At 50.6% G+C, this 23,371-nt stretch overlaps 1 protein-coding gene across 7 annotated transcripts in view; it reads right to left on the bottom strand.

Annotated features, from left to right (window-relative positions):
* Positions 1–140: 140 nt before the first annotated feature.
* AP2A2 (adaptor related protein complex 2 subunit alpha 2) overlaps positions 141–23,371 on the bottom strand; it is a 130,171-nt gene continuing 106,940 nt past the window's right edge. For 4 of the 7 annotated variants that reach the window (XM_077115315.1, XM_077115316.1, XM_077115317.1 and 1 more), the window contains 10 exons: positions 23,170–23,343; positions 15,085–15,248; positions 12,665–12,742; positions 11,131–11,213; positions 10,149–10,238; positions 8,559–8,682; positions 2,980–3,096; positions 2,832–2,901; positions 2,519–2,653; positions 141–1,958 (listed from right to left, as the gene is read on the bottom strand). In XM_077115315.1, the coding sequence (XP_076971430.1) occupies positions 1,881–1,958; positions 2,519–2,653; positions 2,832–2,901; positions 2,980–3,096; positions 8,559–8,682; positions 10,149–10,238; positions 11,131–11,213; positions 12,665–12,742; positions 15,085–15,248; positions 23,170–23,343 (1,113 nt within the window). In that variant the 3' untranslated portion in view covers positions 141–1,880. The remainder of the gene's footprint in view (positions 1,959–2,518; positions 2,654–2,831; positions 2,902–2,979; positions 3,097–8,558; positions 8,683–10,148; positions 10,239–11,130; positions 11,214–12,664; positions 12,743–15,084; positions 15,249–23,169; positions 23,344–23,371) is intronic. The other 3 variants (XM_077115318.1, XM_077115319.1, XM_077115320.1) reach the window with 1 other exon arrangement.

Here is a 23,371-nt window from a genome sequence, read left to right as displayed (position 1 = left end):
AGCACCAACACTTCCTGATCAAACACATGCTGCACTCCAGTGTGCCCTCGGCCTCTAGAGGCTGAGGACCCCACCTCTAACGGCCTTCAGCCTGGGGTGAGACTCCCCCCACCCCCAAAAACCACACACACGTCCCAGGCCACTGTTCTAGGCATTTATTTTTCTTTAAAAGGTAACAACACACTTCACTGATGAATTTGTGTATTTCCAATACCAGGGACGTCACCATACAGAGATGAAAAAGCTGCCCATAACACAGCAGTCAATCCTGCTCTTAAGGGAGGGGTTTGGTTCACAGATGGAGGATCACTGTGAGCCCACCCGAGGGCCACCTGCTCCACAGCATGGCATTGCCTGGAGCGGCCCAAAGGTTGGGAGCAGGGCGGGGGAGAGGGGGACCCACACAGGCTGCCCCAGGACTTCCGCATGGCATGGCTGGGCCACGGCCGTGCACTCCCCACCTCCTCAGGCCCCTGGGCTAGAGCTCGCCCTTGGCACACACCCTGGGCCCTGCTGTGGCCCCTGCCACAGGCTTGGGGAGAAAAGCGAACTCCACAGGCACTGGGACAGAGGCCCAGGGCCTGGCCAGCAGCACCACGGGGATGGCCCAGGGGCTCCCAGGTGCTGACAACAGTGTGTCTGTTGAGAATAAACTGTTCCTATCACCCCGTTCCTACCACCAGGCCCTGATTCCAGGGCATCATCTCAGCAACAGAACGGAGGCCACTGGGCCTGGCACCTAAGGCGTCGTTGCCTTGGGGTGCGGCTGGGGGAGGTGGCCTGCTACAGGAACACACATTGAGAGCCAAGCTAGTGACATGTGGTGTGCAGGGGCCTGGCTAGCCAGGATGCCCACGCCTGTGCCCATGAGCCTGCTGCCCCCAACACTCTGCCCTCCTCTGCTTCCTCTTCCTCCTTGACCAGCAGCCCGGGAGCCTCCACTGGGCACCAGGACCGGGCACAGGGAGGTCCGCAGCACGCTAGCCCCACACCACACCCTGGGGTGAGAGTGGCACTCAGAGAATAGGCCACTGCCCACAGCAGAATGAGGTCACCTGAGGGCACCCTGCTCAGCCGTCCTACATTTAACCCCGCCCAGGCTCAAAGAGAGATGGGTCATCAGAAGATGCTCAGAAGACAGCACACTTGTTCTTGGCCCATGCACCAGAGAGCCAGGCGGCGGATTTAAGGTGTCAAATGGAGAGAGAGGGACGTTAAAGACGTCCCATTAACAACACGTGTTGGGAAATGGGAAACAGAAATAAACTGAGCCACAACACGTATTTTTGCTGACAGAGTCATTAAAAATACAAATGTCTGTAATTTCTAGATTTTAAAACCTGTCCCAGAGGAGCTGTGCAACTGAATGATGTCCCAAACCACAGCTGTGTCACTGTGCCAGGGCCCCAGCCACCTGCGCTTGCCCAGCCCTGGGCCCTGCCGCTCCTGGCCACTGGTGCCATCTGGAGTGGCTGAAAGGCCTATGGGAGCCTTGGCCTCATTGGAAACCAAACTGAGCTTCTCCTCAGGAACTGGGGCCTGCTGCGTGTAGCAGCAAGACGTTCAGAAAAATTCCCCTTGTCATCCAAATGTGTACTTTCCCTTTAATTTGTAGATTTAACCAAAGAACCTTCTTGATTCCTACCGAAACTGACCCCTCCTGCCCTGGCCCAGGTCTCGCAGTTCCTTCAACAGCCCACCTGCGATTTCCATCTCCAGCCCAGGAGGGGCAGGGGCTGGAGCAGCAGCGCTGGGCGGGCGCTGGCATGGGTACTGCGACTGTCAGACAAGGGGTGTTTATTTGCGGTATGGAAACGAAGAGAAACGGTGGGTGTGAGGGAAACCTCACATACAAGCCGGCCTCGTCTTCCTCCTCTGGATCAAAACTGCTCTGACAGCAGCTCGCATAGCCGCTGCGAGACGGTGTCTTTGCTTGTGCGCAGCGTGAGCCGATACATCTGCAAGAGAGCATGGGCAGGTAAGCACAGGCAGGTGAGCGGAGACAGGTGAGCGCCCTCCCTGTGCAGAGAAGCCTGAGGGCTGACTGCGGCAAGGATGCGCAGCCACTGGAGCTCTAGGGCACTGCGCGTCGGGGGTGGCAGGCACGACCCCAGAGGATGCCACAGGGGCACCTGGGACCCAGCGAAGCCCCTCTAGGCAGCCCCGAGTGAAACAAACGTCGACGCCACACAGCAGGGGCCTGAGTGTTGGTGGCATCACAGGGCATAGGGCGCCAGCCGGTGGGGAGCACTGTGCTGCTGTCGATGCAGCAGCACGGGTGGCTGTTGGCGCATGTGCAGAGCAGGAGAGACCAAATGGAAAAGGGTCTGTTCACAGAAGGCTTGAGGACAGGTCCAGGACTTGAGGGTGAACTGAAGGGCTGGGCCCAAGAGGGAAGGGCGCGAGGTGACCAGAGTCCCACAACTGCGCCTCTGAGCCCCGTGCACTCCCCCGGGGCACAGAGCGCGTGGCCACCAGAGGCAGCGTGAACACCAGCCACTGTTCGGCAGGGACTGACCTGGGCTTGCACATTAGGCTCCAGGCGCAGCAGGCACCCGACCTGGGTGGTTTTGGTGTGGATGACTCCAGCTCCCACAAAATTCGCAGGATTAGGATCCACTTCTTCGAGGAGTGCAGAGCCAAATCCAATAATCTGTGCAAAGGAGAGTGTACCCTGGGGCCCGTGCCACTGGCGCCCGCCCCGGGCTGCCCCTCCCCCCAGCTCCCCAGGCCGTGGGTGTAGGCATCACTCCAAGGGTAAGAGCAAAATTGAGCTCTTTAGACCATGGAGTGTCTTTGCCCCTGCCTACAGCTCTAAGCAAGGCACTTGCCTTTGCTTTGGTGATCTCTGTGTCCATTGGATGCTTTGCTTTGAAAATATTCTGCACTTCCTGCTGAGGACTACGAGAAATGACACATGTAAGCACTGTGGCCAGTCGGGGCCGAAGAGCCCGGCCCAAGGCCCCACCCGCCGCTCACTGGCTCAGCTGCTTCCAGCGCTGGAAGAAGTCGTGCGCGGCCATCTCTGTGGGCTGGAAGAACTTGTTCAGAGTGATGGGCAGCTTCACGGACACGTTCTGGAAGGCTCCCCCATACCTGTAGGCCACAAAGAGGCTTTTTTTTTCTTAACATATTTTTATTGAGACATCTTCACACACATACAGTCCATCAACAGTGTACACAGTGGCTCACACCATCATCACATGGTTGTGTGTTCACCACCACGATCATTTTTAGAACATTTGCATCAGTCCACAAAAAGAAATAAAAAGAAAAAACTCATACACCCATACCCCTTACCCCTCACTCTCATTGACCACTAGTACTTCAATCTACCCAATTTATTTTTACCCTTATCCCCCTATTATTTCTTTTTGGCCTTATTTTTAACTCATCTGTCCATACCCTGGATAAAAGGAGCATGTAGTTTCACAATCACACTTTCACACTGTAAACATTACATCTTTATACAATCATCTTCAAGAAACATGGCTACTGGAACACAGCTCTACAGTTTCAGGCAGTTCCCTCCAGCCTCTCCATTACACCTTAACTAAAAAGGGGTATCTGTTTAATGCATAAGAATAACCTACCTCCAGGATAACCTCTCAACTCTGTTTGGAATCTCTCAGCCACTGACACTAAATTTTGTCTCATTTCTCTTCTTCCTTTTGTCGAGAAGTTTTTCACAATCCTATGTTGCCAGGCCCTGGCTCATCCCCAGGGTTTCTGTCCCATTTTGCCAGAGAGGTTTATACCCCTGGGAGGCATGTCCCACATAGGGGGGAGGGCAGTGAGTTCACCTGCCGTGTCGCTTTAAAAGGAGAGAGAGAGGCCACATCTGAGCAACAGAAGAGGTTTTCTGGGGGTGACTCTTAGGCCTAATCATAAGTAGGCTTAGCTTCTCCTTTACAGGGATAAGTTTCATAAAGAGTGAACATCAAGATTGGGGGCTCAGCCCATTAAACTGATTGTTCCCATTGCACACAAAGGCATTTTAGACAGCAAATGGACAGAGATCTGAAACTCATCTGAGACCAGATTCCTAATTTGCCCATCTTCAAGAGACAGGAAAGGTAAAGCTACACCTGCTACCTCTTGTTCTCTGGACTGCCCAGCTGATGAAAGCTCTGGGCTGGTCCTTCAAGGCCAGCGCTAAGCCTGGCATCTGATGGGGATGTGCTGTGGGGGGGCCTCTGGCAGGGCAGGATGCCCCCCCAGGGCTGGCACCACACCCCACTTCTCTCACACTGATCTGTTTCCTGGGGCTCCATGCTTAAACTGCTTTTTCCCCTTAAAATAGATGATAGAAAATTAGTTTGCCGACAAAAATTGCCCAGCTATTAGGGAAATTTAAATCAAAACCACAATGAGATATCATCTCACACCCCCCAGAATAGCCATTAATCAATAAAACAGAAAACGACAAGTGCTGGAGAGGATGTGGAGAAAGAGGCACACTTATCCACTGCTGGTGGGAATGTCAAATGGTACAACCACTGTGCAAGTCAGTTTGGCGGTTCCTATTCAGAGGACATGAGGGCAAGGACACAAACGGACATTTGCACACCAATGTTTATAGCAGCATTATTTACAATTGTGAAGAGAAGGAAACACCAAAATATCCACCAACAGACGAGTGGCTGAACAAGCTGTGGTATACATACAATGGAATATTATGCAGCTGTAAGACAGAATACAGTTATGAAGTATGTAACAACATGGATGGACCTTGAGGACATTATGCTGAGTGAGATTAGCCAGAAACAAAAGGACAAATACTGTATGGTCTCACTGATATGAACTAACATTAGTGAATGAACTTGGAGAATTTCAGCTAAGAACAGAGGCCATCAGGAGATAGAAATAGGATAGATATTGGATAACTGGAGCTGAAGGGATACAGATTGTGCAACAGGACTGAATATAAAAACTCAGAAATGGATAGCGCAATACTACCTAACTGTAATACAATAATGTAAATACACTGAATGAAGCTGAATGTGAGAATGATAGGAGGAGGAGGATTGGGGGCACAAATAAAATCAGAAGGAAAGACAGACAATAAAGATTGAGATGGTATAATCTAGGAATGCCTATAGTGTATAATGATAGCAACTAAATGTACAAATTTAAAAATGTTTTTGCATGAGGAAGAACAAAGGAATGTCAATACTGCAGGGTGTTGAAAACAGATGGTAATTCATATTTTAAAACTTTAGCTTATATGTGAGACTAAAGAAAAAATGTTTATTTGGTACAAAATTTATAATCTGACTAGTGCAGTTCCTAATATAATTTATGTGGACAGCTTAATTGAACATCATAAGTACATGGAACCTTGAGTAGGGCATGAGATTTTGTAGGTTTGTCCAGAATGATGTCCTGATAAATCCCAGAGTGATCTGAACAGTGAATAAAAAAAGTACTTGCAAAGTTCCCTTGGGGAAATGGCGAGAAGGGGAAAATTCAATTTCCCCAAGTGGAGAATTCCTGATGTTGTCAAAAGCAGTGGGGACAACCAAATTAATAGGCTGAGTCCTCAATGTTGGGATTTGTTCATATGAAACTTAACCCCACAAAGGATAGGCTGAGCCTACCTAAAATTAGGCCTAAGAGTCACCCCCAAGAGAGCCTCTTTTGTTGCTCAGATGTGGCCTCTCTCTCTCAGTCAACATGACAAGCAAACTCACTGCCCTCCCCCTCTCTACATGGGACATGACTCCCAGGGGTGTGGACCTTCCTGGCAATGTGGGACAGAAATCCTAGAATGAGCTGGGACTCAAGACTAAGGGATTCTCGACCAAAAGGGGGAAGAGAGAAATGAGACAAAATAAAGCACCAATGGCTGAGAGATTCCAGAGTCGAGACGTTATCCTGGAGGTTATTCTTACGCATTAAGTAGATATCACCTTGTTAGTCAAGATATAATGGAAAATGTACTAAGAAACGATGATCATGCATCTATGTGATGATGTTAAGAATTACTGACTGCATATGTAGAATGGTATGATTTCTAAATGTTGGGTTAATTTAAAAAAAAAAAAAACTGAGGGGGGACTCTCTGTGTGGGACATGACTCCCAGGGGTGTGGACCTTCCTGGCAACATGGGACAGTGATCCTGGAATGAGCTGAGACTCAGCATCAAGGGACTGAGAAAAACCCTAGAATGAGCTGAGAATTAACATCAAGGGATTGAGAGAAACTTCTCGACCAAAAGGGGGAAGAGTAAAATGAGACAGTGTCAATGGCTGAGAGATTCCAGAGTCGAGAGGTTATCCTGGAGGTTATTCTTACGCATTAAGTAGATATCACCTTGTTGTTCAAGATGAAGTGGAGAGGCTGGAGGGAATTGCCTGAAAATGTAGTGCTGTGTTCCAGTAGCCATGTTTCTTGATGATGATTCAACAATGATATAGCTTTCACAATGAGACTCTGTGAATGTGAAAACCTTATGTCTGATGCTCCCTTTAGCTACTATATCAACAGAAAAGTAGAACATGTGAAATAAAAATAAATAATAGGGGGAACAAATGTTAAAATAAATTCAGTTTGAAATAGTGGTAAATGAAAGTGAGGGGTAAGGGGTATGGTATGTATAGTCTTTTTTCTTTCTCTATTATCATTTTATTCCTTTTTCTGTTGTCTTTTTATTTCTTTTTCTAAATCGATGCAAATGTACTAAGAAATGATGAATATGCAACTATGTGATGATACTAAGAATTACTGATTGTATATGTAGAATGGAATGATACCTAAATGTTTTGTTTGCTAATTTTTTTAATTAATAAAAAAAGTTAAAAAATAAGGTATCAGTGGCTAAGAGAGTTTAAATAGAGTCGACAGGCTATTCTGGAGCTATCTTTTGCAAGTTTCTGATATGAATCAGATACGGCTGATTATCATGGTTTTCCAAAGCCCAACCAGAATCATTCCTGTCAACCCTAAAGAACACCTCTACCTGAGATTCTACAAAAGTTGCATGTACTATGAATACCTTCCAGAAACCTACAACTTCCAGATTCTACAAAAGTTGCATGTACTATGAATACCTTCCAGAAACCTACAACTTCCAGATGGGTTCCTAGGCCAGATAAGCTCTAAAATCCTGAGGGGCCAGCCTCTCCAAGACATCAACTAGTCCCATCCTCTTATCCCTTATTATCGATTCCCCTTTCCAACATGAAAAAGTTAGAATGGGCATAGCCCAAATACCCCTAAAGATTGGGAGAAAGATCAAAAGAAAAGGTGGAGTTATGATAGGTAAGATAGGATTTAACAAATCAAGGATGACTGCTGAATCATTATATTGATATTTTTTTTAGTCTCCAGTGTCTTGGTATAGCTAGAAGGAAAAACCCAAGATTGTAGAACTATAACAATACCAAACTCTGAAATCTGTTCTATAACTACTTGTTACAATGTACTTTGAAATCCATTACTTTTTTGCATATATATTTCACAATAAAAAAAGCTTTAAAAAAGTTAAAAAAAAAAAAAAAGATATAATGGAGAGGATGGAGGGAACTGCCTGAAAATGTAGAGTTGTGTTCCAGTAGTAATTCCAGTTTCACAATGTGACTGTATGATTGTGAAAACCTTGAGTCTGATGCTCCTTTTATGTACCTTATGGACAGACAAGTAAAACATACAGATTAAAAATAAATAAATAATGGGAACAAATGTTTAGGTAAATTTAGTAGATTGAAATGCTGGTGATTGGTAAGGGGGAGGGGGTATGGTATATATGAATTTTTTTCTTTATTCTTTTTATTTCTTTTTCTGGATGATGCAAATGTTCTGAGAGTTGATCATGGTGATGAATATACAACTATGTGATGATATTGTGAGTTATTGTTTATATACAAGGAATGGAATGATCATAGGGTAAGAAAGTTCATGTTTGTATGTTATGTTTAAAAAAAAAACTGCCCAGGTATTTCCCTCAAGTCTGCAAAGCACACAATGTTAAATTTCCTGCTATTTTTAAATGTCTGAAAGCGTGCTTTTCCAGAAACCTGGCAAATGCCCACAGGGCACTGGTAGGACTCACTCCTATGCCGTTGAAAGCCACAACGATAAGGAACCTAGTAGCCCAGAATTCACACGGGCAAACGATACCCACAAGGGGACGCATGCTCTGGGCACACCTGTGCACAAGTGCCCCTGGGCAGCTGACACGGGGGACCCAAGAAAGCATGGGGGGCCTGGGGCTTGTCCCCAGGGACTGGGTCCCGAAGGCCAGGCTCGTGGACGTCCTCTGGCACTGCCCTCCGGCACTGCCCTCCTTCCCCTGTTTCCCAAACTCCCTGGGAAGCTGAGCAGCAGCAGCCAACACAGTGGAAGGCAGCCTTCTCGAGGAAAGGCCCTGCGCAGGAGGCAGCCCAATGAGGCAGGTGAGCAGCTCCGAGGCCACGCAGTCCACGGGGCTCCTTTGCCATCCCCACTTCCAGTCTTGCCATGACCCCCAACATGCCCAAATGTGGCAAATGCTCACAACGAACAACAGACCTGGCCTTCGAGCCCCCAGACCTCGCCCAGCCAGGTGGTCTCATACCTGAACTGAATGTTGAGGACCGGTGCATCTGTGAAGTCAGACAGGCACTCGATGTTGACCACCTGCTGCACCTGTGCACCCCCGTCCACTGTGGGGTCCACGGGCTTGGTCTGCAGATGCAGGTGTGAGTGTGTGTCAAGGAGTCCAGATCGGCGGAGCAGCAGGCCCGTGCAGCCGACCACTCTCATGGAATAGAGCAGCTGCAAGGGGCACGGTCTGACCTAGGCCAGTGGCTGCTGGCACATGCCGTCCTCCTAGCACCTTCAACAGCCCCTGGGGAGGTGCTGAAGGAGCCTGGGCAGCCAAGATGGCAGTGACCTCACGTCAGTCCATCAGTGATGGTGTGGCTGCCTTGCCCGACCTCACAGAGCAGTGCAAGTGAGAACAGAGCTGAGGTCTCCAGAGAGGCTGCAGGCACCTCCCACCAGGTGCAATCTGAAGCTCCCCATGGGACCAAGACTCCAGCCAGCATAGGTCTCTTCATGACTCGGCCTCACCCTTTCACCACCTCCAAATGCAAAGTCTGAGGTTACCCACACTGCTTCCTGCCCCTCAAAGGTAGAGAAACTAGCCAGGGGCCTCAAACCTACTGGACAGCATTTTTCATCACACTATTGCTCAACTGGCCACCTATTCTGAGACGGTCAGGTGACTGTGACTCCCTGTCTGTTTCCACACTGCATGAGGCTCAGCTCTGGTGACTGCGGAATGTACTGCAGCAGCAGCCAGCCCCAGAGACCATAGGAGAGCATTTAACTTAGGGCTTCCAAGCAAGGTGTGAATCACAGGAGAACCTGCCTTGTTCTGGCCAAGGTTTGCTTTTATGCATAAAAAGGGACCCTCCAGGACGCTCCTCAGGGAAACAATCCCTGTCACCAAGGCTGGGCCTGGGCAGCCAGTGGGGGATGTGGGGGGCAGCATGAGGCTCTTCAGGGGGGTCGTATGTCTACAGGTACAAGACACCTTGGATGAAACTGTGCAAGGCTGACGTTACAAGCGTGCATTTTATGGGACTGTCTTGCAATATACTGCCCTAAGGGTCTACGTTTAAAACATTCACCTTCAGTGAGAGCCTTATCTGGCCACATGGTGGAGAGACTGTTTCATTTGCGGCCCTCTATGACCAGCAGAGACAGAGAGACGTCCCTTCCTTCCCCTTGGAGCTGCAGAGTCTTTCTTTTCCACCCTGGTTCTGGTCAGTGGCCCCTTTCTTGGAGAGGGGGGCCCCATCATTGGCATAAGCACCCCTCCTGACTGGGAAGGCTCTAACAACGCTGCTTGTGTTTATTAAGGGTTAGTATCCATAGGGCCCTCCCCTGACCTACAGAAAGGACACCCAGCTCAAGAAATGACCGAAAGACAATGATCAAAGAGAAAAAAAAAAAGCCAGAAAAGAAAGTGATGCAAACTAATGAAATCAGGAAAACAGACATGCTATTTCCTAGACATTGTCAGAATTAACTGTCAGCCAAAGATTAGAACGTACCTCCCCAATGCGGAAGGACGGCTCTTACTAAGGCAACCCTGAAGACCCCTCTAAACCCCATATCCTGTCTCCCTGAGGGCAAGGGGCAAGAGAAACAAGGATATTTGACTGCAGGCCATCAGAGCAGATCAGCGCCGGCGTGAAATTCAAGAACTGCGTGGACGTCTTGTTACCATAGAAAATGAACATCCGACCTGGGCCGAGACAGAACGAGAGCAGGTGATTTCACACTCGACCTGGATGCTGCAGCAAGAGTAGGGCCAGTCCTCGGACTGCAGGTGAATTCAAGGAGACGGGTGTGATCTCCGACTCTCGTTAAATGAAAAGCAGTTTTTTTTCCTGGTTTTAAAAGAAGCATGCCAAAGTGAAACTAATTGTCCTCTCTACTTCTACCTTGAGGACAGCTGTCCAGCCCCTCCCCTGCAGACACCCCCTACATTCCGGCTCAGGAGCTCTCCTGTGTCCCGCCCCGGCCCGGCACGGCCTGCCCCTTCTGCACACCAGCAGGATGGCTCAGGGAGACCGGCTGGTGGGCCCGGGTCCCCCCACAGCTGGCAGCACACGATGGACAAAGGGCACCCTAGACACCTGTGGGATTCCCCACAAAACACCCTCCACAGTCAACACTCGGGCCTCCTAGCTATGAGACATTTAGGATGACCATGCTTTCCACATTTCGGTCACCATGAAAATCTTTACACAGATCTGAGCGTGTTCTCCTGCGCGTTCAGGATGGCAAGTGACCTGAGCACTCTGAAAGGACTCACAGGTGGGTGCTCCTCCTCCCACCCAGAACCAGAAGCCAAGTGGAGCCGCCAGGACCTGGTGCACCCAAACTTCATCCATTCAGGAACAAAACACCATGATTTTGCTGTCAACACAGAAACTCCTATAAAAATTATTCTGTCAGACCCAGCAACATCACTCTAACCCCGTGGAGGGCAGAGGCTTGGTCTCTTCTTTCTCCTCCTCTCCTGCCTGGGTCTTGTGTGGGGGTGCTGGTCACCAGCGGGCTTGAGCCCCACGTCAGCAGCCATCCCAGAGATTAAGTGTGCAATATTTCTAAAAGAGAGTCAAAACACATACCTAAGTTCTGCCGAAATTCAGACTTAAGTCCAATTTGAAGCAGCTGGTTTTCAAACAATACACCATTATTTTTACAAACAAACCTAGGGGAGAAGGGAGGGAGAGTATCACTAAAACCACTTCAGTGGAAACGGACGGAGTGAGTGTAAAGGGCCGCACGTGCCCGGGGTGGGGTGAGCCGTGAGGATGAGAAGGAAGGCGTGGCAGGAAGCCTTCAGCATGCCAGGGGCCATCCGGGCTGGACACTGGAGAAGGGTGAGCAGTGCAACCAATACGTGCCCAGCTGAGGCCACTGACACCTAAGCTCTTGCAGTGAGCTGCAGCCCTGGCTGGCGTGGGCCTGGCAGGCATACAGGGAGCCATAGCTTTGGGGCCCCGGTCCCCCATCGGGCCCCTGGCCCCAGGGGCGCCGTCGACATCCTGCTCCTGGCCACTCGTGGCATGAAGCCCCACACAGAGCTGCTTCTGCAGCCTTCAGACTCCTGCCCTGTGCCCTGAGCAACACCACTGAGGGTGCAGGACCCTCCCCACCCCAACGCAGGGTTAGTGTGTGCATGACAGAGGGAGCCCAGGGGAGCCCACGAGACACCTCCACCACGCAGAGCCAAGGGAAAATAGAGTTCACTTTTTAATCCCAGAGGAGCTCACGCTCTCCTGAGCTGCTCTGGCATAAACTAAAGTCATGTGTGGACTGGGACCAAGAAAGGAAAAGCATGCAAAGGGACAGGGCGGTGGCTTGGGTCAGCAGTGAGGCCCGAGGAACTTCACCGTTTCCAGGCTGGGACCAACCCTCACATGGTACCCCAGCCATACCCGGTACCCCATCCTCTCGTGGTACCCCAGCCCCACCCAGTACCCCATCCTCTCGTGGTACTCCATCTCTACCTGGTACCTCATCCCAGCTGGTACCCCAACCTTTCAAGGTACCCCATCCTCTCATGGCAATCCATCCCCACCTGGTACCCCCCATCCTCTCATGTACCCCACCTCTACCTGGTACCCCATCCTCTCCACCCACGTGATACCCATCCCCACATGATACCCCATCCTCTCATAGCACACCATCCTCACCTGGTACCCCATCCACTCACGTTACCCCCTCCACATGTGGCACGCCATCCTCACGTGGTATCTGGCCTTCATGTAGTACCCCAAACTCTCATGGTACCCATCCTCACACCTCATCTCACAAGTCTCTTAAATGAACATCCCGAGGGAACACACATCTTCAGAAGAGGGAGAGATGCCACTAGTCAAGGTCACAAAGGCAAAGCTGTGGCTGGGAGGTGGGGAGTCTGGCCCAGCGTGTGTGGCCCCAGATCCTCCACAGGGAGCTGTGCCCAAGGTCTTCCCAGGAGCATAGGGAGCCCAGAAGATGCCTGGGCAACATGCTCCAGGCAGCAGTCCCCACTTTGAAGCCTCCACGTCCAGGTGTGCAGGCCTGGGTCCACCCCAGGCCCACAGCTCCTGCACTATCCTGTCTCTTATGGGTCCTCTGAGGTTGCCCACCCTGAGACAGGGAAGTGTTGCTTACGTGCAGGTAAGTTCATCAGCATCGGGCACAGTCTCAGCTGGTTCCTCAGAAACTAGCTCAGTTGATGCCAGGTCAGGGCTAATTCAAGCAGCACAGAAAGACAGAGGAAGCAGCAACAGAGACGCAAGAGTGACAGTTAGTACAGAGAGAGACAGCCTGTCCTACTATAGCGATGCCCTGGGTGTGGGGGGACAGAAGCTGGGATGGGGGGAAAGAAGCCTGAACGTGGAGGGACAGAAGCCTGGACGTAGGGGGAGAAGCCTGGACATGGGGGGACAGAAGTCTAGGGGGAAAGAAGTCTGGACGTGGGGGGAGAAGCCTGGACATGGAGGGACAGAAGGCTGGACGTGGGGGGAGAAGACTGGAAGCAGGGGGACAGAAGGCTGGACATGGAAAGAGAAGCCTAGACGTGGGGGGAGAAGCCTGGCTGGGCCCTCTCATACATGGCCACGGGGCCATGCCCACACCAGGAGCAGCAAGGCAGCTGTATTCCCGGGAACACACTCCTTCTAAAAACCACAGCCCCCTCCACTTCATCAGAGCCCTCCAGACTCCAAACCTGATAAGCTGTCTAGGTACATTGACAATGCCATATGAAAGGCAAAAACCATATTTTCTAAAACATGGTTTAGAATGTGCGCGACCTGCCATGTTCCCCCTGGAATCTAAAGGAGAGGCGAGATGCCCCCAGGGCCATCACAGATCAGGATCTGAGCAAGGCTCCGGAAGAGCAGCCCTCCAAGGAGCAATGTGCAGTGAGGCTGGGCGGGCTGGGCCCACGCTGCCTGGGCACCGCCACCATGCATCCCTGCCCCAACTGAAGAGGCCAATACTGTGACCCAAGCCTCCCCTGAAATTTATCAGCAATGGGAAGGGCATCAAGGGATCCTATGTCCAACACCTCTGGCTGTTTGGGGTCATCTCAATCCAAACGACTGAGGAATTTACAGAGTGATGCAAGCACCGCAGCAGGCCCATGGCGAGCTCGGACCTTCCAAGAGTGCCAATGGCATCAAGGCAGCAGGCAGGGCTTGCCCAGAGCCACCACGTGGATCTGAGCTCAGATGGCAAACTGCGCACGTCTGTCAGACAGCCGAGGTACCCGGGACCAACATAAGGAAAGGGTAAGGGCCACATATGGCTTCCAAACTGGTCCCATGGAAAAAAGGTGGGGCACACCACACCTGGGAGAGAAAGGAGTAGGGTTGGCCTTATCTGGGTAAACTGACCTTCATCTCCATCTCTTCTTTCCACTGCCCTCATCCCATCAAAGCTGGGCTGCATCTCCAATAGGACATGGGAGGGTCGCCCCTTCTAGCTGTATCCCAAAGTCACTAGGACACATTAGAAATGCCCTACTGAGTCCAGCATGACCAGGGACCTTGGAGGCCTGCAGGGGACAGAGGGCACTGGTGCCCACAGCTGACTGAACCATGGCTCAGACCCAGACGCCAATCCTGAGTCCAGTGCTTTTTCCCCGGATCAGACCTGCTTCCACACGGAAAGAACTTGCACTTGGATTCACTGCATCTCTTTCAAATTCCAAACTCAGCAGTTCTAAAAGCTGGAGAGGCAACCTACACCTCCAAACCTGCCTTTCCTATGGCATTTTCTCTTAGGGAAAAGGAAGTAAGAATTAGAGTGTGATATGAACACAAAGAAATTTTAAAAAAATTAAGGCTACAAGAATTCTACTTTAGTCTTAGAAATTAGGCCTAAATGATCATTCCTTGAGGCATTTACCATCTCCACCTGAGACAGGAGACTGTGCAACTCAAAGGTGTGCAGAGGCCCTGAGGATGGGCCCATGTGTGGTGGTGTCCTGGCACATGGCTGGCAAGTAGAAAAAGGGCTCAGAACCAGCACAACAAAGGAAAGAGGAAAACGTACAGGTGGGAGGAGTCCGACGCTTGTGTTTCACAAGTGGGTGGCCGAGAGAAAAAGAGCCAGGTGGGCCAGTGCACATGGGACCCGACAGGAAGAATGGCGACAAGGGCGGTCTCGGAAAGGGGCAGACATGTGCGGTAAGGTGGGCTTCAGGGGACACATCAGCAGCTGAATGAAGGAAGAATACCTCCTTCAAAGAAAAAAGGTGCACACCTAGAAAGCATATTTGGTCAGAGTTGAAAATAGCTTGACTAGAGAGGAAAAGGAGTGACAAGAAAAAGAAATCCAGCTACAAAGAGTGCTGGACATTCTAGAAACAAACATCTGAAACAACATGACTGAACACCACCAGAGAACACGAGACACGACCAATGCACACCCAGCTGGCTGCTGACACCACTTTCCCTTCTTGAAAAAGTCAAACCCCTTCCCTCAGTGGGAGTGGGCAGGGAGTGCCCGGGTCTCAGAGGCCACGTGAGCGCAGGGCAAAGGGAGGGGCCCTTGGCTCTCCAAGACAAAGCGACCCCGACTACCTGGCAAAGTTGTCTTCAGAGCCGGGAGCAAGAGGAGCGACAGTGGACACTGAGTCGGAGAACACATCCACGAGCAGCCCACCGCCGGCGGGGGGTGGGGGGCCTGCGGGGGCAGGGGGCGCAGCCCCGAGACCCAGGAGGTCGGCCGATGGCGACGGTGTGGACTGGAAAAGAAGGAAGGAGGGCATCAGCCATGTCTCTTGGGTGAGGGGCTCCCAGGCCTCCCGGCCCACTTCTTCACAGTCACACCTGGAATCAAGTCGGGAGAGAATGAGCTTAAGAGACCAGTCACACCTAGAAACGTGACCCACGTGAGTGGAAAATACAGTTCTGAAAAATGTTTTGCCCTGAGTTAAGAAAAAAATGTATAGTTTAAGAAATAAGCACATTGGTATTACTGTCCATCATCCAAAAGGAGAGCATGTCTAAAAAGATGAAGCAAGCAAGCATGCCACCCAACAGGGCACATTCTTAGTTTAATCACCATTAAGTAGGTTTTAGTAGCATTAAACAAATTTGTTCTCTAAACAAATAACCTGGATCTTCTGGCCCTGGATGAAAGACACAAGAGGATCTCCACGGTGAGACCCACAGGTCAGCTCTGGATGCCAACAGGGAGCCGCATCCCCAGGGCAGGGAGGCTGAGGCCCACTGGACAGGAGAGGGATGTGGCTGGAGTCCACAGGCAGAGCCAGGGGCGTGGCCTGCTCTGAAGAGCAGCCTCACCTGGGGGCATTGGCGCATCCCACTGGGCCTTCACAAGGGAGAGACCCTGTCAAGGAGCGCAGACTAGACCCAAAGCTGTTGTATATGACCACGAACTATGTTCTGTTCCATTTTACTTACACTGGGCGTGAGGACCCCCGGCAAGTGGGGTGCCCAGGCCCCGTGTGCTGGTAGCCTCCTGCCTCCTGCCCGACCTGTGCACCCAGGCCAGGGCACTCATACACGAGACACTTCGCCAAAAACAGCTGCTCACTACTCCCCTGCCTGAGGCTACAAGCCTAACGCTGAATTACAGAACTTCATGCATGGCTTTTATTTTGAAACCAATGAAGCTTCACAACACATGGACCACGTCAGGCAGGTATGGGCCAAGGAGGGCTGAGAGGAGCCTCCAAGGGCCGCTAGGGCCTGGGAATGGCCATGTGCTCAGGCAAGCTTAGCGGGCAAAGCCGGTCCCTTGCTGGGCATCAGCAAGCCCGAGTGCTGGAAGGGCCCAAGCATAGGGGCCGGTTCTGCTCTGCAAGTGCAGCTCAACAACTCCTTACGAGGAGAGCATGCAGGGGGCTGGCAGCTGGAGCCGACACTGGTCACTCAAGGGCCAGGGTTGGAGGCTGGTGCCAAATCAGTTATCCAGGAGGAGCTGGCAGAGATGGAATTTGAGACATTTCTCAAGCATGGCAGACGTCTGGACGGAACTACAGGCAAAGGTGGGCCCCTGCCCAGCCTGGGTCCTGGGGCAGCTCTGCTGAGGACGTGCTCAGCAGGTACTGGGTCTGGAAGGTGGAGGGCAGGGTCCAGGGCACCTGCGCCTGGTGGGTGACCCCTCTCCTCTGCCAGCCAGTGGAAAGACTTTTACCACCGACTCCTGAATAGCGGAGCAAGTATTCCCCTGGTTTTCAAACGCTTTTTAAATTAGCAAAGGCCACACTTCGGGAAGATGGTAGAACAAGATAGGTCAAGTTCACCCGTGCTTGAAAGAACAGCTAGAGAAGGAACAGAAAAAACACTGGGAAAGCAATTCCAGGATGTAAGTGACCTGGGAGAGTCTTCTACACCTCATGGGGAGGCCCTGGTTGGAAGAGTGGAGGAACTGAGATGCAGAGAACTGAAGACAGGACAGCTAGTGTGAACAGCCTAGCCACCCATTTTCAGACTGAAGCCCAGAGCCCTTGGGTGTACATGGACAGGGAGACGGGGTCCAGGAAGGAAACCAAGCCCCATTCCATGAACGTGCTACCCTCGTGCAGGTCACCCACACTCTGCAACTCCCCCCATACCCCAGGCACATGAACACTGTTACCCGCACCCCCCATGATGCTCTAAGCACCTCCATCACCTTCACGCCACGCTCCCTCAGCTCTGGGTAGGCAATGACCTGTGCATCCAGGTCACACCTGCCCCCAGCCCACGCAGGTACAACTCTACTCCACTGCCCCTAAGCTCTGCACACGTGCACACCAGGGCCCTGCCTCCCAGACCCACGTACTCACACAGCCACATCCTCCCTGGCCTGCATCCATATATCCATGCATGAACCGTTTGACCCCTGCACCCACTCACCCCATGCCCCACATGTGTGCAAACCTTGCCCCACTCCACAGCACAAGTGCCCTTTTCCCACACCTGGCAGGTGCTCTCAGAAACACCTGTGCCACACAGCTTCCACACTGCACAAGTGAGAACCCCTACCCACCCCACCTCTGCACCTGCAGTCTCGTGCCCAGGCCCCACCCACCCATCACAACCAACCCGACACACACCCCACAACCTCTGTGACCTGTGCCCCACCCCTACACACACATCCGCACTGCGGCCCCCCTGAACACCTTCCCCTGTGCAAGGACACACCCGTGTTCCAATTTCCCTGTGCCCCGACTTCTGTGCCCTGTACCCCACACTCTGACACCCATGACCCATACACTCCATGCACCCACCTACATCCTGCCCACATACCAGCCCCCGTGCACCCACTCAGGACCCCATCCGCCTCCTGCCATGTCCTACCTCTGTATCCCCCACGCTGCACCCTGCTTCTGTGCTCCAAGGCCTCCCTAAGCTGCACCCCACCCCCACAGCCCCCATGACCTGCACCCAATGCTCACAAGCACCAGCAGAGGCCCCGACTCATGCATACACCTGCACCGCCACCCACCACTGCACTGTTGTACCCTCCCCACACCCTGCATCCTGCACCGCACCCGTCCCACAAATACAAGGCTTTAGACAACTGAAGGAAATCAACAGCAGATCTGAAGAAGGAGAAGAAGAAGACAGGACAACTCATTTCAAACACACAAAATAGCAAACAGCAAAAGAGATGGAAAAATCTGAATTGGATCTCAGGGAAATGATGGACAAAACAAAGCACAGAAATATAAGAATCATCAGTGTTCCAGAAGGAAAACAGAAGAGGAAAGGGCAAGGAACAGTAGTTGAGGATATAATTGGGGAAAACTTCCCAACCCTTATAAAGGTCATAAATAGGCAATCAAAGAAGCCCAACGAACTCTAAACAGAATAAATCCAAATAGGCCTCCCCAAGACACACACTAATCAGTCTGTCAAATGTTGAAGAGGAGCAGAAAATCCTGAAAGTGGCACGAGAAAAACAATCTACTATATACAAGGATAACCACATGAGACTGAATTTGAACTACTCAACTGGGACTGCGGAGGCAAGAAGGCAGTGATAGCAGTGCAGACAGCCAACACAACAGGCTGAGCCCCCAGTCTTGGGGTTTGTTCATATGAAACTTAACCCCACAAAGGATAGGTCACGCCTACTTAAAATTAGGCCTAAGAGTCACCCCCAGAGAACCTCTTCTGTTGCTCAGATGTGGTCTCTCTCTCCAGCCAACAAAACAAGCAAACTCACCACCCTCCCCGTCTACGTGGGACATGACTCCCAGGGGTGTGGACCTTCCCAGCAACATGGGACAGAAATCCCAGAATGAGCTGAGACTCAGCATCAAGGGATTGAGAAAATCTTCTCAACTGAAAGGGGGAAGAGAGAAATGAGACAAAATAAAGTGTCAATGGCTGAGAGATTCCAAACAGAGTTGAGAGGTTATCCTGGAGGTTATTCTTACACATTAAGTAGATATCACCTTTTCAGTTAAAGTATAATGGAGGGGCTGAAGGGAACTGCCTGAAAATGTAGAGCTGTGCTCCAGTAGCCATGTTTCTTGAAGATAATTGTATAATGATATAGCTTTCACAATGTGACTGTGTGATTGTGAAAACCTTGTGTCTGAGGCTCCTTTTATCTACCTTATCAACACACAAGTAAAGCATATGGCATAAAAATAAATAATAGGGGGAACATATGCTAAATTTAGATAGAAATGCTAGTGATCAATGAAAGGGAAGGGTAAGGGGTATGGCATGTATGAATTTTTTTCTGTTGTCTTTTTATTTCTTTTTCTGAATTGATGCAAATGTTCTAAGAAATGATTGTGATGATGAAAATGCAACTATGTGATGATACTGTGAATTACTGATTATATATGCAGAATGGAATGATCATATGTTAAGAATGTTTGTGTTTGTTTGTTGTTATATTTTTTAAAAAAATTTTAAAAAAAGAAGGCAGCGGTATGGTATATTCAAGATCCTTAAAGAAAAAGACTTTCAGCCAAGAATTCTGTACCCAGCCAAATTGTACGTCAAAACTGAGGGAGAGGGCAGTGTAATGGTGGGTCAGGGGCAGAATTCTCGCCTGCCATGCCAGAGACCCAGGTTCAATTCCTGGAGCCTGCACATGTCAAAAAAAAAACAAAACAAAACAAAAAAAAAAACTCAGGGAGAGAGATTAAAATCACAGACAAAAAAAGGCTGAGAAAATATGTCAATAAGAAACTGGCCCTTAAAGACATACTAAAGGGAGCTCTGCTGGCTGAAAAAAAAAAAAGGCAGAAGAGGGAGGTCTGGAGAAGGGCACAGCACTGAAGAGCACCAGTAAGGGTAACTTAAAGGATAAAAACAGAGAGAGGGAAAAGAACATACAGATCTGACAAATAAAATCCAAAGGGTAAGACAGTGGATTTAAGAAATGCCTTGACAATAATAACTTTGAATGTTAATGGACTAAACCTACCAATTAAAAGATACAGAGTGAAGGGGGAAGAAAGTGCAACAAATAAGGGTTCAGTGGCTGAGGGAGTTAAAACAGAGTCGAGAGGCTACACTGGGGCCACTCTTACACAAGCTTCTGTCAGACATGGCTACCTATTATAACTTGCCAAACCCTAACCAAAACCATTCCTGACAATCCTAGAGAATACCTAACTAACTCATTCCATGAAGCTAATATGACTTTAACACCAAAACCAGGTAAAGATGCTACAAGAAAGGAAAACTACAGACCAATCTCCCTAATGAACACAGATGTAAAAATTCTCAATAAAATACTAGCAAATTGAATCCAACAACACATTAAAAGAATTATACACCAAGACCAAATAGGGTTTATACCAGGAATGCAAAGATGGTGCAACACAAGAAAATCAATCTGTGTAACACAGCATATTAACAAACTGAAAGGGAAAAATCATATGATCGTCTCAACTGATGCTGAAAAAGCATTGGACAAAATTCAACAACCTTTCAGATAAAAACATTCAAAAGGTAGGAATCAAAGGTAGAACTTCCCAACATGATAAAGGGCATAAACGAAAAACCCATAGCCAGCATCGTACTCAATGATGAGATGCTGAAAGCTTTCCTCCTAAGATCGGGAATGAGACAAGGATGCCCTCTGTCACCACTATTATTCAGCATTGTGCTAGAAGTTCTAACTAGAGCAAGCAGGCAGGAAAAAGAAATAAAAGGCATCCAAATTGGAAAGGAAAAAGTAAAACTTTCATTATTTACAGATGTCATGATACTATACTTGGAAAATCCTGAGAAATCTACAAAAAACTTACTTGAGCTAATAACTTCAGCAAGGTAGAGGGATATAAAATTAATGGGCAAAAATCAGTAATGTTTCTACACACATAAAGTAGGAAAGGCCTTCTGTCCAATTAAGTTTAACGTGCATCCCAGAAGCAAAAATAGGTAAAATCAAGGCTGGCCCCCTCTCCAAGGGGAATGCACTCTTCAGGCTGGACAGGAAGCTATTCAGGAGGAGACTTTCCAGCTGGAAGCTCCCCCAGTTTCTGTCCCGCATCTCCTGACTCAACCACCCACTCCACCCTCAATGCCCCACTGTCTGCCTGCCTTAAGAGGGGGATCGTTTGTGGGGCACTGTCCCTCAGTCACTTGACTACTGAGGACAAACTAGAACCTCACACAACAGCAAGGTTAGGATATGTGACACTGGAAGTTTACAACTTAGAAAGGGGACGCCATTTGCTCCTTATAAGTATGCACTTGCCAGGGCCCTTACATTCTGGAAGAAAGCCTACGACCTGAAGTTAGAAAAGTTACTGAGTCAGCCTTCCCAAAGAAGGTCAGCCCCGCTCTAGGCTAAGTAAGTGCCCTGGTCCAGATATCCAATCTCATTCAAGTTCCACTGAGACCTCGCACCTCTTTGGGGTGGATCAGACCCCTTGATTCCTGCTAAGTGACTGATGCCCCAAAAGCAGGCATGGCCCTATCAGAGGCGACCCAGGTAGAACCGTGCAAGCCGAGTCAGCCATGTGGCCTGGCCATGAGTGTACTCCTTCTCAAGGGTCGACCTGGAGAAGAAGAACCAAGCAAGAACTGAAGAATCAGACCAAAGGTTTTTTCTCCAACTAGCCACTAAGAGATATTTGCTGTGCTAAGGTAAGCTTATTTCTTCTAAAGTCAGAGCCTTTGGAGAGAGGAGGAGCACACACCTGAGGTTCCCTCCTGGGCTGAAGCAGCAGGTCAGCTTTCCTACAGAGGCTTCATTGCTACCTTACTGAAAATCCAGCCATGAGGGAGCCCTGCACACACTTCTCCTCGCAATCTCATGGTGGTGTCCTCCTGCACAGCAGCCCGGAACACATTTTGCTCTCTCCAGGGAGGTGCTGCCATGTGTACCTCATGGGAATGGCCCCACAGGAGGGGGATGGCCTGCCTGTGCAGACCAGCACCCCGACAGGTGTCCCCAAGAGCCAGCTTACCAGCAAACCTTCACCAGCACCCAGAAACCTACCTCAAGGCACTAATCCAACCTATCATCAAAACCGGCTTCTCTGGAGCAACAAAGGCCTTCCTGATCCCTTTAAGCTCAGAGGAAGAGAGAGTGACCGAGTCGCTGACCTGAGGGTCACTTCCAAGGAGCCAACCTGCTTGGGGGACATGTTCGAAGGCACAGAGACCTGTGTCCGCCAAGCAGACTGACAGCGCTGAGAGCACTGTGCAGGCACGAAGGATAGGCAGCCACCAGGACAAAACAAGCATGCTCGCTCCTTTCAAAGCTACCACCCCACCACAGTCAAGCTGCAGTGCAGCAGTGCAGGTCCATAGGCAGGCCCACGCCACCGTGGGCCGGAGAGCAGCTCCTCTGGAAGGCTCCCCGGGGAAGAGGCCTGTGCCTGGATGTGCAAGGAGGGGCACGTGATGTGAGTCAGGCACTCCTCTGGGCTGGTGCCCTTGTTCTAAGGAGCAGCACCACGGCCAGTAGGGCACAGGCAAGCTGAAGCTGGCCGGGTGGGCAGCCCATCAGGGAGCACCAGGACCCACACCCACCCACAACCCACTCAAGAGCTGGTCCTGGCAAAGCGAGGCCCTGTGGCTGGGAAAGTGGCACGGACTCCCATCAGCAGACTGACAGCTGGAGCACAGACCATCCTGAAGGCTTCCTGTCTAGCCAGAAAGACAGACAGCAGCAGGAGAGACAAGGGAGCCTTGGGGGCAGCCCGCAGGGCTGAGAGTCCCTGGACAATGACAGGACACTAAAGCCCGGCTCTCGTGGAGCTCATGCTCTGGTGGGGAGAGAAGATAGACTCACCCTCCAAAGTGACATCTGCCACTCCACAAATAACAAGGGACATGTCTTCATTACAGGTGAGCGTTCTCACCATTCCACACACCAAAGGAAGACACGCTAAGATGCAGTTCACATCAGGAAACCCTAAAACAGGCCTAGGCAGGTCTGCTCTAGACCAGCAGAGCATGTGGACGGGCCTCCTTCATAAGGCACACCATTCCCAAAGCAAAGGTGAGCTGCTGGGAGCTGACACCTGAAGGACGGAGTACAGGAGACAGAGCCTTGGGATTCTGGGAAAGGCCTGACGGTGCTTCCTGGAGAACCCCACGCACACTGCAGGTCCTGGCTGCCTTGAGGCAGAGCGTGGCAATACCCCCACTGCGTGGGCACATGCTCCAGCCGGCTCTGAACCCCAAAGGCGACTGGGGAACAGGGCCTAGGCCCCAGGCTGCACCCACCGTGGCACTGGCGCTGATGGGAGTGGGCTCAGTGCCCCCGTTGATGTCAGCACCTCTCTCTCGCCTGGTACCTTCCAGGTCGGTCACAGTGCTTGGGCCCTTCTTCTTCTTGAGTTTGGCCAGGATGGAGGACTCGCGCTCTGGGAACGGGGGCATCTCCTCCAGCACTGTAGCCTGTTGGGAAGGCAACCGGGTTGGCCCC

This window comes from Tamandua tetradactyla, chromosome 9 (assembly GCF_023851605.1).
Source record: "Tamandua tetradactyla isolate mTamTet1 chromosome 9, mTamTet1.pri, whole genome shotgun sequence".
NCBI lineage: Eukaryota > Metazoa > Chordata > Mammalia > Pilosa > Myrmecophagidae > Tamandua > Tamandua tetradactyla.
Note: the sequence above shows the minus strand (reverse complement) of the source record. Positions and strands in the feature narration are given on the sequence as shown.